The 18,170-nt window shown below is 38.2% G+C and overlaps 1 protein-coding gene across 5 annotated transcripts in view; it reads right to left on the bottom strand.

Annotated features, from left to right (window-relative positions):
• NRF1 (nuclear respiratory factor 1) overlaps nucleotides 1-18,170 on the bottom strand; it is a 147,920-nt gene that overhangs the window by 43,949 nt on the left and 85,801 nt on the right. For all 5 annotated transcript variants that reach the window (XR_003516318.1, XM_027572971.2, XM_027572973.2 and 2 more), the window contains exons 6-8: nucleotides 4,835-4,993; nucleotides 3,851-4,048; nucleotides 3,139-3,240 (exon numbers count right to left, since the gene is read on the bottom strand). Coding sequence is in view for 4 of the 5 variants with exons in the window: in XM_027572971.2 (XP_027428772.1) it covers nucleotides 3,139-3,240; nucleotides 3,851-4,048; nucleotides 4,835-4,993 (459 nt within the window). In the remaining variant the exon portion in view is untranslated. The remainder of the gene's footprint in view (nucleotides 1-3,138; nucleotides 3,241-3,850; nucleotides 4,049-4,834; nucleotides 4,994-18,170) is intronic.

The following is an 18,170-nucleotide window of genomic DNA, read 5'->3' as shown; positions in this document are numbered from 1 at the left end:
TTCTTCTTCTTCTTCTTCTAACAGAACCATATATACCATTATGATCACATAACATTCTCTTTCCAAATTTGACTTTTCTGACACTTACATGCAATTAATATCACCATTACCAACTGGTGGTCTTATAACACAACAGAATAAATTCTCAAACCCATTTGCATTTGTAAGTATGCCATCAAAACTGAAATTGTATAAATATTTTGAAATCAACATAGTTTATTTCATATTATTTTCAAATTCTTTCCTTGTTCCTTTTTTCTTAAAGTAGGTTCCACGCCCAATATGGGGTTTGAACTCATGACCCTGAGATCAAAAGTCATATGCTCTTCCAATTGAGCCAGTCAGGTGCCCCAAAAGTCTTTTTTTAAAGTTTGTTTATTCATTTAAGAAATCTCTTCACCCACCGTGGGGTCCAAACTCACAATACTGAGACCAATAGTCACATGCTCTTCCCACTGAGCCAGTCAGGCGCCCCTATTTCCTTGTTCATTTCTAAATGTCTATGTAACTTATAGTGTCCTTAATTAGTTTTAAGCTGACTAAGGTTAGAGATTTTTTGTTTCTTTGTAACTTCAGTCAACCCTTGAATAACACAGGCTTGAACTGTGTGGGTCCATTTATAAGGGGATTTTTTTTCAATAAATACAGTGTAGTACTATAAACATGTTTTCTCTTCCTTATGATTTTTTAAATAATACTTCTTTAGCTTGCCTTATTATAAGAATACAGTATATAATACGTATAAAATATAGAATATGTGTTAGTTGACTGTTTATGTTATCAGTAAGGCTTCTGATCAATACTAGGCTATTAGTAGTTAAGTTTTGGGGGAGTCAAAAAGTTATATGTGAATTTGACTGCATAGGGGGTCTGTGCCCCTAACTCTCACGTTGTTCAAGGGTCAACTGGACTTAGATTATTGGGCATTCTCAGGACAGAGTATTCAAACAGATTTGGGAGACCATATATTACCAGAAGAGACAAATGTAACTAAATGTAACTAACTGGATGTTGAAGGCAGTGTAGTCTAATGGCAAGAGGTCTCACTGGCAAGGTTAAGGAGGATAACAAAATGACCTCACAACTTCTAAAAGTATAGGTATCATTTATTTTTGTACAGTACTTTCTGTTCCTTGGAAGAAAAGATGTGAAATACAAGGCAGTAGGATGTTTTTACTGAGTCATCTGATATAATGTTTCATTAACTTGATGTGGTCTTATCTGCCCTAAGCAGTGAGATATTTTGAGTAATTCCAGTTCTTATGGTTCAAAACTGAGATGCTAACAACCATGTCAACATCTAGGAGAAATGAGAAGGCAAATAAATCACACTTTGAAATCTAAAGACATTTTGTCCCTTTCTGAGATAACCTGTGCTGCTTCTCTTCATACCATTTTTATTTCACTGGAAGTGTGCAAAGAGTTACATTTTTTTTTAAATCTGACTGAATTTGGGTATTTACCAGCAGGCTATTTCTGTCATTCACCCATTCCTACAATCGATGACTTAAAAATGGTGTGCTGACAAAGCCGTAGATAAGTCACTGAGATTTTTTTTTTTAATTTTTCCTATTTTTCCGTGAACTTCTGAATATGTTAATTACCACTATATATGTGAAGTTATTTAGTAAAATGGGCTTCAAAGAATTAGTCTCTAGAGAAATGTTTAAGAAACAGAGCTGCTTTCTTTAAATAGTATCAGGAAACATTCAGTAGGGAGATATGGTTGATAACTTTGGTTAAGTCAGAGAGTAAGAAATCTTGTGAATGTACCCACCACTGTCTTTTCTCTCTTTCACACTTCAAGTTCTAGTGTCATCTAGTGTCCTCCAGTTCTAGTGTTTGGGGAGATGGATTTTTCCCTCAGCTAATCCATACTCTTCCATGATGTTTATATACTTATAAAAGTAAATATCCTGTCGACTGTTACTTTCCTATACTGTAAAACCAAATGCTGCTCCTGCCCCCAAACCTTCCCAGACTCCCTAGCTGGAAACATTCTCTCCTGAAGGCACAGACCACTTTGCAGCATCTTCTACAGCATGGAACAGAGTTCATTTATGTAGACATTTCTCTCCCCCACCAGACAGGAGGAGCGTCTTGCGAGCAGGGTTCCCGTGTAAATCCACTTCACACATCTAACGCGTCAGTGCAGCATGACATGGGCTCACTTCCTGCTGGCCGACTGCAGAGCCTGGCTGTGTTTTCTTCATCTCCCTAGCCATGAGATCTTTCTTACTTCTCTCCCTTTCCTGAGTTGTGCAAATGAAAATGACTTCTGTGGTGTTTTGAGTGGAAAGCCCCATGGTTGTGAACAAGGATGAGATAATACTTTTAGCTTTATTTCTAATACTGCTCTTTGACATTTGTTAGCTGTTTTTCAAGCTTCAGGGCTACACCATACTGGTACCTTTAAGGGAAAAGCCCACAGTGCCTTAATGAACCCTTTCCTGAACTTCACAAATGGCTCAGAGCTCAGAGCCTGGACAACATTTTTCTAAATGCATTACTCAGCTTCAACACTTACTCCGTGACTTTGGACAAGTCACCTAACCTCTACATGTTTCAGTTTTCTCATCTATAAAGTGAAGATAACAGAACCTATTCTTAATAGGGTTGAGCACTTAGCTTACCAAGTGCTCAATTAAGGCTAGCTACCATTAGGTTAACATCCCATAATTACCTTGATTTTGGTAGAGAAGGATTTTCTCATAAAGTCTTTTCAAAGGCATATTTAAAATGTAATAAATCATGGCCACTGATATACAAATATTTTTATCCCTCCAAAGAATTCTTCAGTAGCTCCAGTCTTAATAATCAGTTTTTTTTAATAAAGCCCAATGATTAAATCTTTGGGATTCACAGCATAAAAGTATTACATGGATAATCTCTTTTTATTGTATATTATACAAAATGCTATACTGCAAATGTAAAATTATAATTTCAATTATTACAATTAATACACACAGCATAAGATACTCTGCAAAACTGTCATGGTCTGATGTTTTAAAAGGCTTAAATAAAATAATGCTACAGATGTGTCGGCTACCCGGTCTTTTTATATTCTGGACTCTAACTACTCCCTCACCTACACATTTAAGTATTTTAAGTAGACGCAGACCAAATCCTCTTTCTTACCTCTCCATCAGCCACTGCAGAATAATTCACTTGGGCAACAGTGACTGTGGTTGGCAATTCTGAAGCATCAGCCAATGTGGCTACCGTTGCCCCTGTACCAACCTAAAGAAAAACACGGAGAGTGGTGTCAGCGGATGGATCATTCTACCTCTCCCTTACTCAGAAGTTAAGATTCATGTAATCCCAAATTCAGCAAAGGTAATGATTAATATGCTTTGTAATGTGAAATGTGTTACTAAAATCATATCTCAGATACTTACATGAGGTTCAGAATTTTATTTCAACCAAATAAATCAATATCAGAAGCTATCACGTTTCACCATCAGTAAACTAGTATCAACCAACTTTCTACTTTCACCCCAATTGGAATTTTAGAGGTTCCCCATCTACCAACAAGTTATGTTTTACCTCAGAAGAGCTAATTCTGAAGGAATAGCTCCTGATCCTTGATAGAATGAAACAGTACAAAAGTAGCCAATTTAACAGTGCTTTGTTTTGGAAAAAACAAAGAAAAAGCTACCGATAGCTCTGTATTTAACAAATTGCAAACAATTTAAAGTATTATTCAAAAATCAATTTCAGATAGAAAGACTTCGGGAAGCTATAAAAAGTTAATTAAGAGTTTGCATGACAAAAATTTTCTCCAGTCTGAGGTGAGGTGCCCGCTGATCCACCTCAGAAGCCACAATCTGAGAACCATAGGTTTACTCACCTGGATAAGTGAGACAGTGCCATCAGGGTTACTAAAGGTCTGGACTACGGTCTGTGATGGTACAAGATGGGCTATACTGTGTGTGGTTGTGGCCTGTGTTTGTGTTTGCTGATCTTCGAAAGCATACAAAAGGTCCTCCCGCCCATGCTGTTTATAACAGTTTTTAACTATGGTCCGTAGTGCCTGAGTCCATGAAACCTGTCACCAAAAGACCAGACAAGCACATTAAAGTCACAAAGAATGTTGGTTATTCAGCCCCACTATGGAATAAGCAGGTGCTTATTTATCAAACCAAACCAAACCTGTACAGAATAAGCTCCCTTAGGGTTATTTCCCTTAGACTGATTGTGGCACAAAGAAATTCAGCACCAAGCACCAAAGATTTCCTACTAGTTTCCTTCCTGATCAAAGCCTGGTTTAGCTTTTGGGTTTTTCTGAGGCCAACTCACAAAAGAAGTTGACTCTTTTGTCAAGAATTTTATATTAAGATTCTCAATAAACTTCCAGGCTAACTAAAAAACAAATATGCAGAAAAAGCAAGGGATGACATCTAGTTGAGCCCATCTTTTTAAAAAGAAGTATCATTATCAGACTCAGCCAACTTCTCATCTCTTTAACTCTATATTTATATTTCTCAACAGTGGTTCCTGCTAACCAGAAATAAGGACATCTTCTAAGTCTTCAGAGTGATTAATACTTCTTCTTAACGTTTCTTCAGTTTTTCCAAGCACCTCATAATATTAAAACTGCTCCAAAAGGCAAGTAGGCAGAGAGAAGTGTAAACTCATGGACCTGCCCTGAGTCTTTATACTGATGAAGTGATGGAATGGGAAAGGCTACAAATCAGACAGTATCAAGCTTTTCTGGGAGACAAGTTTGACTTTCACACATATGTTTTTAGACTTTTTAGCATAAGAAGTAGAACCCCCAGAATTGAGGTAGTTGATTCAGTGTGGAAAAGCAACAGGTCTGAGAAACCCTCACCCTCTGCTTTTGCTCTTCTGTGCGGACGTCACTCCGGACATTTGCCCATGGGATATCTTCAGGCCACCAGATGGGCTTGCAGCTTTCTTTGCCCCAGCCTGGTTTTCCTCGACCTGTGGAGTACTTGAGCATCTCTGGAATAAATGCCCGAAGCTGGGCCTGGAAGACAAGAGTGTGGTCATCAGCAGTCATGAAAAACATCTGGGGTGTGCTTGTGTCTAAAACAGAGAGCCTTCCTGGAGGGTCCCAGAGAATTCCAAAATGTGACTGATGAGAACCCGTTGTTTTTCCACAGGTCACCATAGCTCCATGGGTGGCTGAGAATTATACATATGTTGGTAAAGTATACCTTAAGCTATATTTCATTGACTTGGCCCTAAAAGATCAAGAATACCTGCCAACGAGTCTGATTTCTGCCTAAGATACTATGGATGCTATTTCTCTCATTTCCATCCTACAGCAGCTTTCCACACATTTAAGGTGTCAAACAAAGCCGATGTGTTTTCAACATTGTTCTGGAGGTAGTAACCAGGGCAAACAGATCAGAGAAATAAGAGGTGAGGAGCAGGTAGAATCATCACTATTTGTAGATGATATGACTGTGCATCTGGAAAACCCCAGAGAATCATACGAAAAACTATAAACAGTAAGAACATTCAGGAAGGTGGTTGGTTACAAATGGGAAATAGGGTCTACTTAATAAAAAGGGAAAATAACCCTAAAGCTTTTCCAGAAAGTTTCTGGTATGCCAGGCCAATGTCTCTGAGTCTGACATACACATAGAGTGAGCATATGTGATCTTAAACACATTATGGACTTCATTCAGATTTATTTCACAAATCGAATCCAGACCAGGCAGGTGTTAAACCAGAGACAACTGCCATTCTTTATCTCTTGGCACAGTAACCACACTGAGTGTGTATGTTGGAGGAGAAGGGGAGCTTACTTTGTGAATACTCTTAATTGCTGACAATGAATTTTGGCAAGAGAAGCAGTTTATCAAGTTATAACGTTCCTCCCTGGACCTACTGCTTTCCCTTTAACCTCTGCAACACTCCAGAGAGAAGCAGTATCCTCCAACTAAGGACACATCTATGCTGCCCCTACAGCTCAAGACCAAAAGGAGAAGACAATTTTAGCAATGAGTCAGACCCAAGGACACGGGCTTGCAGTAATAAAAGAGAAAAAGAAAACAGAAATGGGAATGGTTAAGTATTAATGGGAGAATGAGCACAACACCAGTTTTACATTCAAGAGCCTATTGAGATATCAGGTGTTCTTATTTGAATATTATTTTACCAGAAGCTGATACCAATTATTATATAAGAGGGAATCATGAACCCAAATCAGTAATGCTTCCCCTAACGAGGAGAGCTCTGGTTGACTGTATTTACATCATCGATCCTTGTGCGGAGCCTGCCATTTCACCTCCCCAAGTCCACCTCTCCCAGACAGTCTCCTGCCTACAGGATATGATATAATACACTCTGTATATATTTGGCTCTGCGGCATCAAGCAGCAGGCTAATAGAAAGTATCCATTTGCAAACCCAGGCTATCCGCTGGCTCATGAGGTCACTCCTTCAGTTATTTTAAGAAAGTGCATCTCAAAGTCATTTTCCCCTTTATCCTGCTTTCCTGGGAGGGTGTCTTTTTCTTGCCTCAGATACAGGGAGAAGGAAAAGCCTTAATCCTCACACACAATATTTGCGTTTCTTCAAGGGAAAAAAATAATGGCTTTCTCAGATGCAAAAATAAACTGATACCACACACTTTCACAAGTCTCTCTTTTCTTTTAATCCCATTAACACTCTCCAAAAGGAGAGTTCTGAATATCCATACCTAGCAGAGTCTGGAGATAATGATGTAAGGCTCAACAGCTCTAAATTTTTTTTTTTTTTTTTTTTTTTATTTATTTGAGAGAGGGAATGAGAGATAGAGAGCATGAGAGGAAAGAGGGTCAGAGGGAGAAGCAGACTCCCTGCTGAGCAGGGAGCCCGATGTGGGACTCGATCCCAGGACTCCAGGATCATGACCTGAGCCGAAGGCAGTCGCTTAACCAACTGAGCCACCCAGGCGCCCTCAACAGCTCTAAATTAACATAAGACTACAGTGTCCAGAAGAACTCGCTGTCAAAAACACTTGGCTACCAAGAGTCTGCTCCAATACCACCTGGAACCCCATACATTCTCCAATTCTGATGACTTTGAGCTTCTGATCCCGCACCCAGTCGTATCATGGTTTCCCACATTCTTCAGCCCTGGGTCACCCTGGCACCTGGTGACAGACACCTTCCATCCTGTCTTGTTTTTTTGGCTCTCTCACATCAGGCTTTCACTGGGTTTCAAGGACTCACAGGTTGCGGGAAGTGTGGGCAGTGCACACTCATTTAAAACCCTCCTCTGCCTTCTCTCCAACTACCTGTCTTCTCAGTCTTAGTCTTTGCTAGTAGAACCCCACTTTCTTTCCCTAGACAGTCAAGCTCAAAATCTCAGTCAGCTTTACCTCTTTCCTTCAACACCCATCTAGCTACTCATTGCAAGTTCAATTCTTTCTTCTTTGAAATGTCTGTGCTCTCCATCTCTTCTTTTCCAGACCCACCTTCATCCCCACTTCCTAGCCCAAGGCTAGTGCATCCTTCTAGCTGACCTTCTTATGGAATTCCAGGTTCTCCCCTTTCTTCCTCATCCCATGCATCCTTGACAGACAGATTTCCCTAAATGCTGCACAGATCCTATGCTCAAAAAAAAAAAAAAAGAACAACGAAAACAAAAACTTTCAAATGGCCTCTCACTACTAGCAACCAAACTAGACTCCTCTGTTTAGCTTTTCCAGCCCGCCACAATCCAGCCTCCCAGCACACTCAGTTCCTGCTAATTGCCAACAGGCAGCCTTGGTCCTATTTAGGTGAATCTCTGCACTATCTATGAACTGAACTCATTCCTGCTTTATCCTTTTGATTTGTTTCCCTTACTGGAGCACCTTCTCAAGCTACTGTTCCAATGCTGACACTTGTTCCTTGTTGCCCAGCAAATCCCACATTCTTTGTGAAATATCTCTTGACTACTTCTTAAGTCAACTTCTTGTCAATCAGTCAGTAAGAACACAAACTCCAGACTCAAGTTGGCTCTGAATCCCAGCTCTCTCTGAATGTTAATTTTCTCAACTGCAAAATGCTAATGGCAAGTATACAGGGTCAATTCAAAGGATCAGAGATAGTGGGGATATATACACATAGTTGCACTGACTTAATAGCAGTTTTACTATTATTACTTCAGTCATCAGCCCTTTTCTCAAATTCAAAGAAAAAGTCAAAAATGTTCTGAAATGGTTTTCTAGTACTAAACACATTGTGATGTATGGAAAGACATTTATCCTTAGTTTTCCAAGGTGGGTATGGTGGGTATGGGGAAAAAGGCAGAAGGAGATAGAAGTATGAGTTTATATGTATCTGTGTAAACATGGCTCAAGATGAGAAATAAAGAATGCTAGAATCAAAAAGTGACCACTGAGGCCAATTCCGTGCCTTGAGGAATTAAGCTGTTACCAACACGCCCCAATGCGTAGATGGTTTAGGCAATTTTTTCTGTGGGATATTTGAGCATTTTTTTTTAAAGTGTACAAGCAGATTACTAATGGAAATCATCAGAAAATGGGACTCAAGTGTAACCATAATTAGAAGAGAAAACTAGAACTAGGCAGCTGTCAGAGATGTTCCATGTGCTAGAAATCTCTGGATGGAAATGTCTCAAAGTCTTGGGAAGAAGAGAGTAGGAGAAACAAGCAACACACAGGGAAGGTTGCGTACACAGGCAAAACTCCACCAAAAATTAAAAAATGGGACCAGAGTGAAATTTAACTGCTGGTATACAAGTTCTAACTCAGAGGTAGATTTTAACTTTTTACTAATTATCAAATGTATAAATTTGCCCCGATATCAAAACAAGAGGTAAAAAGCACTTTCTACTATAAAAGTTGACTTTTCAAGTCTGTACATTTGGGGGATGAAGACCATTCTTTGCTTTTAAATGCATAGAAATGATGTGACTTCACTGAAAAAGACGATTTTCCACCAGACTATTATTTTATACTGTCCCAAATAAACAGTGCGAAGGCTAAAGGGACTATCATTAAGGGAAAATGAACTATTCAGTATAGAAAGAGTTAAATGATTTCTTTCCAGAATTCACTGTGCTCTCATTACCAGCTGGATTAATTACTGGTCCTGGAGAGTTTTGGAAACCCAAGCTACTCAATGTGCTTGTTAAGGAAGGTTTGTCTTTAATCCCCAGAGGAGACAATCAACAGGATCAGCAAAGGTAAAGCCTACCCTCTCAGGCTGTCCTTTAATTGGGCTGCAGTAAGCTTTCCGAGCCTCTCATTCTTATTTAGGGTTCTATATGGGCTTAAAGTGCCCCGCTTGGTCAGGAAATCCACCCCAAACCAGCAAAGAGTAGAAAGTACCACTCCTTCCAGGGCACATTCAGCAAAGAAAAATGGTATCAAATTCCTGCCAGTGGCAGTCAAAAGTGAAGATTATGTAGAAACCATAGATGGTTTTAAAAAAGATTGAATCTGAAATTCTAAAAAGTTTAATCCAACCCGAATGAGACAATTCCCACTACGTTAGAAATTTTCCACTCGTAAATTCAGTAGGTTCTTTGCTGTCTTGCCCTTACACATTCCCAAGTGCCCATCTTCTCTCATTCCATCTTTGTGTGCTTGTACCCAAGTCCTAGGGTTTTTGAGGCCCCTGGTGTCTATTTTGATTCAGTTACCAAGAAAAGGCTTCTCAAGACGTTTGCCAACTCCCCATCTACTTAAAAGATGAAAGTATATGTAATAAATTTCAAGAGAAAGCTGCTGAAATCAAATTGTGTTGGCAGGTCATGTTTTCTATAGCCTATAAGGGAAACAGGAATGTGGCAGAGAAGGAAGACTGGAGAATTTTCAGACTGTGGCTTCATTATTTTAACTTAAAAGTCAACAGACTCAATTATATTCAAATGGATATTTAAAGGGTACTAGAAAGCAAAAGCAAAATGATTTTTTTGCTATTTAAAATGATTTCTACCACTGACCTCTGGTTCACAGAGATAATGAAAGTGACTTTCCTTATTAGAAACGCCAATCCTGCATCCCCCATTCCCTGGTAGCACCAGCAGAAACACTGGCTTCTTTTAATCTCATTTCCTCATTAAACATATTCCCATAGAAACATGGGAAGAACAAGTTTGGAAGGAAAAATAAATTCAGAGAATAGGAGGGACAGTCAATGAAGACACTCATTTCGAGACTCTTCTCTCAAGCCAACCCTTCTGTTGTCTGTCTTCATACCCCATCAACCTACCAAACTGTCCCTCGCATTCATCAAATTGCTCTTAAAATTCTACCTTCCCTTTGAAGGAGTCTCAGATTGGTCCATTTCTGCTACCTCATCTCAGCTGTACTCCTCTGTACAAAAATCTAAATAAACAAAGTCCTCTTGATACCTTCGCCAATCAATCCAGTCACCTGTCAGCAGCAGAACATCCTTCCTTATAGGCCAAATTCTATGTGTTTACATAAATATATGATGGAAAAGCTCAGTTTTATTTTTCTTATTATTTTTTAAAGATTTTATTTATTTATTTGACACACACACAGAGAGCGCGAGAGAGAGCGAGCACAAGCAGGGGGAGCAGCATAGGGAGAGGGAGAAGCAGATTCCCCGCTGAGTGGGGAGCCCAATGCGGGTCTGATCCCAGGACCCTGGGATCATGACCTGAGCCGAAGGCAGACCCTTAACCGACTGAGCCCCCCAGGCGCCCCTGAAAAGCAGTTTTAAAGTGATGAAAGAAAACACAAATGGTATGATATTGTACATATTTTACTACAGCTCACTTTTTCCACTCAACATATTGTCACAGAGATCTTCTCATGGTAGTACAACTAGAATAATCTCATTTTTAAGAAAAAGTAGTTCCCTAGTATCCATGATATAGATTTTTCCATTTTATTTAACCATTCTCCTGCTGATAAGCATTTATTTACAGTGCTTGTAAAAATGTTTCTTTGTGCATAGGTGTGGGTATTTCTCTAGCAGCAAAGTGAAATAGCTGGTTAGAAGGCATATGCATTTAATTTTTTTTTTTTTTTAAGTAGGCTCCATGCCTAGCATGAAGCCCAACTCAGAGCTTGAACTCACAACCCTGAGATCAAGGCCTGAGCTGAGATCGAGAGTTGGATGCTTAGCCAACTGAGTCACCCAGGTGCCCCTGCATTTAACATTTTAATAGACACTGCCAAATTGTCCTCCAAAAAGTACCAATACCACTCCCATCAACAATACACACAAGACCCATTTTTTTCACACCCTCCCTCAAATTTTATTATCCAGCTTTCTTATTTTGATTCATCGAATGTGGGGGAAATGGTAATTATTTTAATTTTCATTACTAGTGAGGTTGAGAATCTTTTTATATATTTAGTGATTTTTTTTTTTTCTTTTTGTGAACTGTTCAGAATGCTTTGCTTATTTTTCTAATTATCTTTCTTATTAATTTGAAGGACATAAATATGTTCTGGATATTACTACTTGCCATATAATCTGCAAATATTTTCCTCTAGTCTAGTTGTATCCTGCATATGGAATTTATAGGCCTTTATATGCCTTCTATTAGTATTCCTAAATATATCATTACTCTTTTACTCTACTCAAAATATGCTATGTTCTACCTAAGAATTCAGTAATTTTGTTACCAATAATTTTGTTATTCTCAATCTCATCCTGCATACCTAATATTTACAAAATGTTGAATGGCATCATATAAACATTTTTTGATAATCTTAGATGGTAGGAAAAGCCTACTTTGCATATCGGTTTTGACATTACAGTAGGGAGAAGTAATTTAGGACTATTATCTACAACAGTGGTTCTCAAAGTTGGCTGCACACTGGAATCACCTGGGGAGTTTAAACACTATACATGCCTGGATCTCATTCCCAAAGATTCTGATTTAATTAGTCTGGAGTATGGCCTGGGCACTAGGACTTTAAGTTCTCCAGGTGATTTTACTATGTGGCCAAGTTTGAAGACAACTCTACTAAATTTGTTTTTGTCATAAAATATACATAGCATAAAATTTATCACTCTAATATGTACAATTCAGTGGCGTTAAGTACATTCACAATGCTATATAACCATCGCTCCTACTTCCAGAATTTATTCATCATCATCCCAAACAGAAACTCTGTATGCATTTATCAATAACTCCCCATTCCTACTCTTCCCTGGCCCTGGTAAACTCTATATTCTGTCTCTATGAATTTGCCCATTCTAGATACATCATTTAAGCAGAATCACACACAATATTTATCTTTTCTGTTTGGTTTATTTCACTTAGTATACTGTTTCTACTCTTTGGGTAGGAGGCCAGACCTATGCTTTTTCAAAACAACACCCAAAAAACCTAAATTGACAGTTGATGAATATTTTCTAAGTAAAACATGTCAAGACCTGTGAATAACTTCTTCCTAATGAAGCAATCACTGTGCTGAATGTTTCTTAAGGTTCTTCCTGAAAACCGGTGAGGAATTACTATCCTCCTGCATCATCGCCCCAAGGGACTATTAAAGCAACAAAGATTGCCCCAGTGAGAGTAAGAGGAGGACATAAGTTCAGGTGAGGAAAGGGAGGGGACAAGGGAAAAAGTAGTAGATTTTTTAAAAAGTATAATTACTATAGAATATTTATATTAGTTTTAGGTGTACAACATACTGGTTTGACAATTCTATATATTACTCAGTGCTCACCAAAATAAGTGCTCACCATCTGTCACCATACAATGTTATTACAACATTATTGACTACATTCCCTACTCTGTTTCACCTCCTTGACTTATTTTATAGCTAGAAGTTTGTACCTCTTAATTCCCTTTATCTATTTTGCCCATCCCCCCACTCACCTCCCCTCTGGCAACAACCAGTTTGTTCTATTTAAGAGTCTGTTTTGTTTTTTAGATTCCACATATAAGTGAAATCATATAGTATTTGTCTTTCTCAGTCTTATTTCATTAGCATAACACCCTGTAGGTGCATCCCTGTTGCTGCAAAAGGCAAGATCTCATTCTTTTTAATGGCTGAGTAATATTCCATTGTATATATACCACCTTTTATCCATTCATCTGTGGATGGACACTTGGGCTGCTTACATATCCTGGCTATTGTAAATAATGCTGCAATAAACACAGGGGTGCATATACCTTTTTGAATTAGCGTTTTTGTTTTCTTTGGGTAAATTCCTAGTGGAATTACTGGATCTCACTGTATTTCTATTTTTAATTTTTTTTATTTTTTAAAAAAAACTCCTAAGTTTTTTTATTTACGTGATCTCTACACCCCATGTGGGGCTTGAACTCATGACCCCAAGATCAAGAGTTGCATGCTCTTCTGACTGAACCAGCCAGGCGCCCCACTATTTTTTTTTTTTTAAAGAGTCTTTTTTTTTTTTAAGAGAACGCAAAGGGTTTGGGAAGGGGCAGAGGAAGAGGGAGAGAGAGAATCTTAAGCAGGCTCCACACGCATCACAGAACCCAATGTGGGGCTCGATCTCACGACCCTGAGATCATGACCCAAACTGAAACTAAGAATTGGTTGCGTAACCAACTGAGTCACCCAGGTGCCCCACAGCCCCAGTATTTTTATAATTTTTTGAGAAACCTCCATTGTTTTCCACAGTGACTGCATCAATGTACATTTCCACCAATAGTGCACAAATGTTCCATTTTCTCTACATTACCACCAAACTTATTTCTTGTCTTTTCGATACTAGCCATTCTGATAGATGTGAGGTGATATCTTATTGTGGTCTTCATTTGTATTTCACTGATAATAAGTGGTGCTGAGCATCTCTTCATGTCTGTTGGCCATCTGTATGTCTTCTTTGGAAAAATGTCTATTTAGGTTTTCTGCCCATTTTTTAATTGGATTGTTTGGTTTTTTGGTATTGATTTGTATAACTTCTTTATATATTTTGGATATTAACCCCTTAACAGATATATCATCTGTAAATATCTTCTCATATTCAATAGGCTGCCTTTGGTTTTGTTGACCATTTCCTTTGCTGTGTAAAATATATTTATTCTGGCATAGTCCCAATAGTTTATTTTTGCTTCGTTTTCCTTGCCTGAAAAGACATATCCACAAATATGTTGTGAAGGCTATGTCCAAGAGATCACTGCCTATGTTTTCTTCTAAGAGTTTCATGGTTTCAAGTCTCCCATTTAGGTCTTTAATCCATTTTGAGTTTTATTTTTATGTATGGTGAAAGTAAGTGGTCAAGTTTCATTCTTTTTTTTCTTTAAGATTTTATTTATTTAACAGAGAGACACAGTGAGAGAGGGAACACAAGTAGGGCAAGTGGGAGAGGGAAAAGCAGGCCTCCCACCAAGCAGGGAGCCCGATGCAGGGCTTGATCCCAGAACCCTGGGATCATGACCTGAGCCGAAGGCAGACACTTAACGACTGAGCCACCCAGGCGCCCCAGTCAAGTTTCATTCTTTTGCATGTAGCTGTCCAGTTTTCCTAATACTATCTTTTTTTTAAAGATTTTATTTACCTATTTGACAGAGAGAGAGACAGCGAGTGAGGGAACACAAGGAGGGGGGTTGTGAGAGGGAGAAGCAGGCTTCCCACTGAGCAGGGAGCCCGATGCGGGGCTCGATCCCAGGACCGCGGGATCATGACCTGAGTCAAAGGCAGATGCTCAATGGCTGAGCCACCCACGCATCCCCCCAATACCATTTTTTGATGAGAGTGTCTTTTCCCCACTGTATATTCTTGCTTCTGTGGTCACAGATTAATTGACCATAAAATGGATTTATTTCTGGGCTCTTTATTCTGTTCTATAGATCTTTGTGCCTATTTTTTGTGCCAGTACCACACTGTTTTGATTACTATAGCTTTGTAGTATATTTTGAAATCTGGATTTGTGATACTTCCAGCTATGTTCTTCTCTCTCAAAATTGCTTTGGCTATTTGGGGTCTTTCATGATTCCATACAAGTTTTAGGATTCTTTGTTCTAATTCTGTGAATAATGTTATTGGAATTTTGATAGGGATTGCACTGAATCTGTAGATTGCTTTGGGAAGTATGGAAATTATATTAATTAATTAATTAATTTTTAAGTTTTAAGTAGGCTCCACATCCAGTGTGGGGCTTGAACTCATGATCCTGAGATTAAGAGTTGCATGCTCTACTGACTGAGCCAGACAGGCACCCCTTAATGATATTAATTCTTCCAATCCATGAGCATAGAATATCTTTCCATTTGTTTATGTTGTCTTCAATTTCTTTCATCGATGTCTTACAGTTTTCAGAGTATAGGTCTTTCACCTCCTTGGTTAAGTTTATTCCTAAGTATTTTATTCTTTTTGGTGCAACTGTAAATGGAATTGTTTTCTTCATTTCTCCTTCTTCTACTTTGTTATTAGTGTATAGAAAACAACAAATTTCTGTATATTAATTTTGTATCCTACAACTTTACTGACCTGATTTATCAGTTCTAATAGTTTTTTGGTGGAGTATTTAAGTTTTCTATATATAGTACCATGTCATCTACAAATAGTGACAGTTTTAGTTCTTCCTTACCAATTGGATGCCTTTTATTTCTTTTTCTTGTCTGACTGCTGTGGCTAAGACTTCCAGTACTAAGCTGAATCAAAGTGGTAAGAGTGGACATCCTTGTCTTGTTCCTGATCTTAGAGGAAAAGTTCTCAGTTTTTCACCACTGAGCATATGATGTTAGCTGTGGACTTTTCATATACGGCCTTTATTATGTTTAGGTATGTTCCCTCTAAACGCAGTATGTTGAAAGTTTTATCATGAACAGATGTTGTATTATGTCAAATACTTTTTATGTATCTCATGAGATAATCATATGGTTTATAACCTTCCTCTTGTTAATTTGATATATCACGTTGACTTATTTGTGAATATTGAACCACTCTTGCATTCCTGGAATAAATCTCATTTGACCATGGTGAAATCTTTTCCTTAAATGTATTATTGAATTCAGTTTGCTAATATTTTGTTGAGGATTTTTACACCTACGTGCATCAGCGATACTGGCCTATAGTTTTCTTTTTTGTAGTGTCTTTTTCTGGTTTTGATATCACGGTAACACTGGCCTCACAGAATGAATTTGAAAATTTCTCTTCCTCCTTTATTTTTTGGAATAGTTTGAGAACAGATATCAACTCTTCTTTAAATATTTGGTAGAATTCACCTGTGAAGACATCTGGTCCTAGACTTCTGTTTGTTGGGAGCTTTTTGTTTTATTTGTTAATTATTTTTTAAAGTATGTGTTTGTTTGTTTGTTTATGTAATCTCCACATCCAACGTGGAGGACCCTGAGGGTAAGAGTCACATACTCTTCTGACTGAGCCAGCCAAGTGCCAGGTGCCCCAGAAGTGTTCTGTTTTTGTTTTTTTACAATTCAGTTTCATTACTAGTAACTGGTCTGTTCAGATTTTCTATTTCTTGTTGATTCAATTTTTGGAAGAGTATATGTTTCTAGGAATTTACCTTTTTTTTTTTTAGGTTGTCCAATTTACTGGCATATAATTTTTCACAATATGCTCTTATAATCCTTTATATTTCTATGGTACCAGTTGTTACTTCTCTTAATTTCTGATTTTATCCCTTTATCATTATGTAGTGCCTTCTTTGTCTCAAAAAGGACTGAATTTTAACCAATAATCCTGGACTGGTCTTTTCAGAGATGTTTCTTCTATAATTATAATCTTTGCCTGGATCTCTTCTAAGACAAATTCCAAGAAGATTTACAACTTCCCAAGAACAAGAGAATCCTATTGGACTCAAGTGTGGTAAAGAGCAGAACTGATTTCCCACTAGCAAAATCATAATCATTGCTTAAAGACTCTTCAAGCAACGATGTAATTCCTAAATTCAAAGTGTAGTCTGGTAATTAGTAGCAGCATTGGCTGGGATCTTGCTAAAAGGGAGATTTTCAGGTTCCACTCAAGACCAACTGATTCACAGTCTGAATTTAAATGACAAGACTTTCAGGTAACTCATGCACACTGAAGTTTGAGAAGCACAATTTAGCCCATTCTCTGGTTTCTGGTCTGAAGTATCCTATAAAATTGTGCTAACCTGGCTTTCAAAATCTCTAAAAAAGATGATTTCATTAATTCTGGGGTTGCAGAATCTACACTAAATTAATGATTTCTTCTGCTAAGCCTTATCTCAACTTCCTTCAACTCATAGCCAGGAGGCAGGCAGATGTAGGATAAGTTCTAGCCACTATTCTTTTTATTCTTTTAAAATTTTATTTATTTATTTGACAGAGAGAGACACAGAGAGAGAGGGAACACAAGCAGGGGGAGTAGGAGAGGGAGAAGCAGGCTTCCCGCAGAGCAGGGAGCCCGATGCGGGGCTCTATCCTGGGACTCCAGGATCATGACCTGAGCTGAAGGCAGACGCTTAACAACTGAGCCACCCAGGAGCGCCTCTAGTCACTATTCTTAAAGGTGCCTAGAAATGCAAGTTTTCATTTTAGCACTAAAAATATTACAGAGCTATGTATTTTTTAACACACACACACACACACACACACACACACACACACACACACAAAAGACTTCATCAGGGTCAAGATATATTTATAATAGTTTGTTTTTAAGTAAATGTTTATGTAAACATTCTATTTACTAACATAGTATTATACTTGTACCAAAACCAAAAATTAATAAGAAACAACAAAAACCAAAACTACAGAGCTGTTTCCTAAAAGAATCAGAGCATTTAGTTCACATAGAACTTAAGATATTCTATCATACGTAATTTCAATTTGTGTAGGTGACAACTGTGATAGTTGTTAGAGCAAGTCAAGAAATTCCTCTAAAACAGTAAATGTGGGGCGCCTGGGTGGCTCAGTCATTGAGCGTCTGCCTTCGGCTCAGGTCATGATCCCGGGGTCCTGGGATCGAGCCCCACATCAGGCTCCCTGCTCAGCGGGAAGCCTGCTTCTCCCTCTCCCACTCTCCCTGCTTGTGTTCCCTCTCTCGCTGTCTCTCTCTGTCAAATAAATAAATAAAATCTTTAAAAAAAAATAAAACAGTAAATGTTTAGTTTTGATTAGCTGAAATACTCAACCTGAGTGATCACAATATAGTTTTACAGAAAGACAGAAAAAGAGAGAGAGAGAGAAAGCACTGGCAATATGAACTCGACCATTTAATTCCATTTCTGTTTGTCACTAACTTGCTTCATAAATTGCTTCCTCTCTTTATGTCTCAATTTTTCAATATATTGCCACCTGTATTGTCCCACT

This window comes from Zalophus californianus, chromosome 12, assembly GCF_009762305.2.
Source record: "Zalophus californianus isolate mZalCal1 chromosome 12, mZalCal1.pri.v2, whole genome shotgun sequence".
NCBI lineage: Eukaryota > Metazoa > Chordata > Mammalia > Carnivora > Otariidae > Zalophus > Zalophus californianus.
The sequence above is the reverse complement of the archived record's forward strand: the minus strand, read 5'-3'. Positions and strand labels throughout refer to the sequence as shown.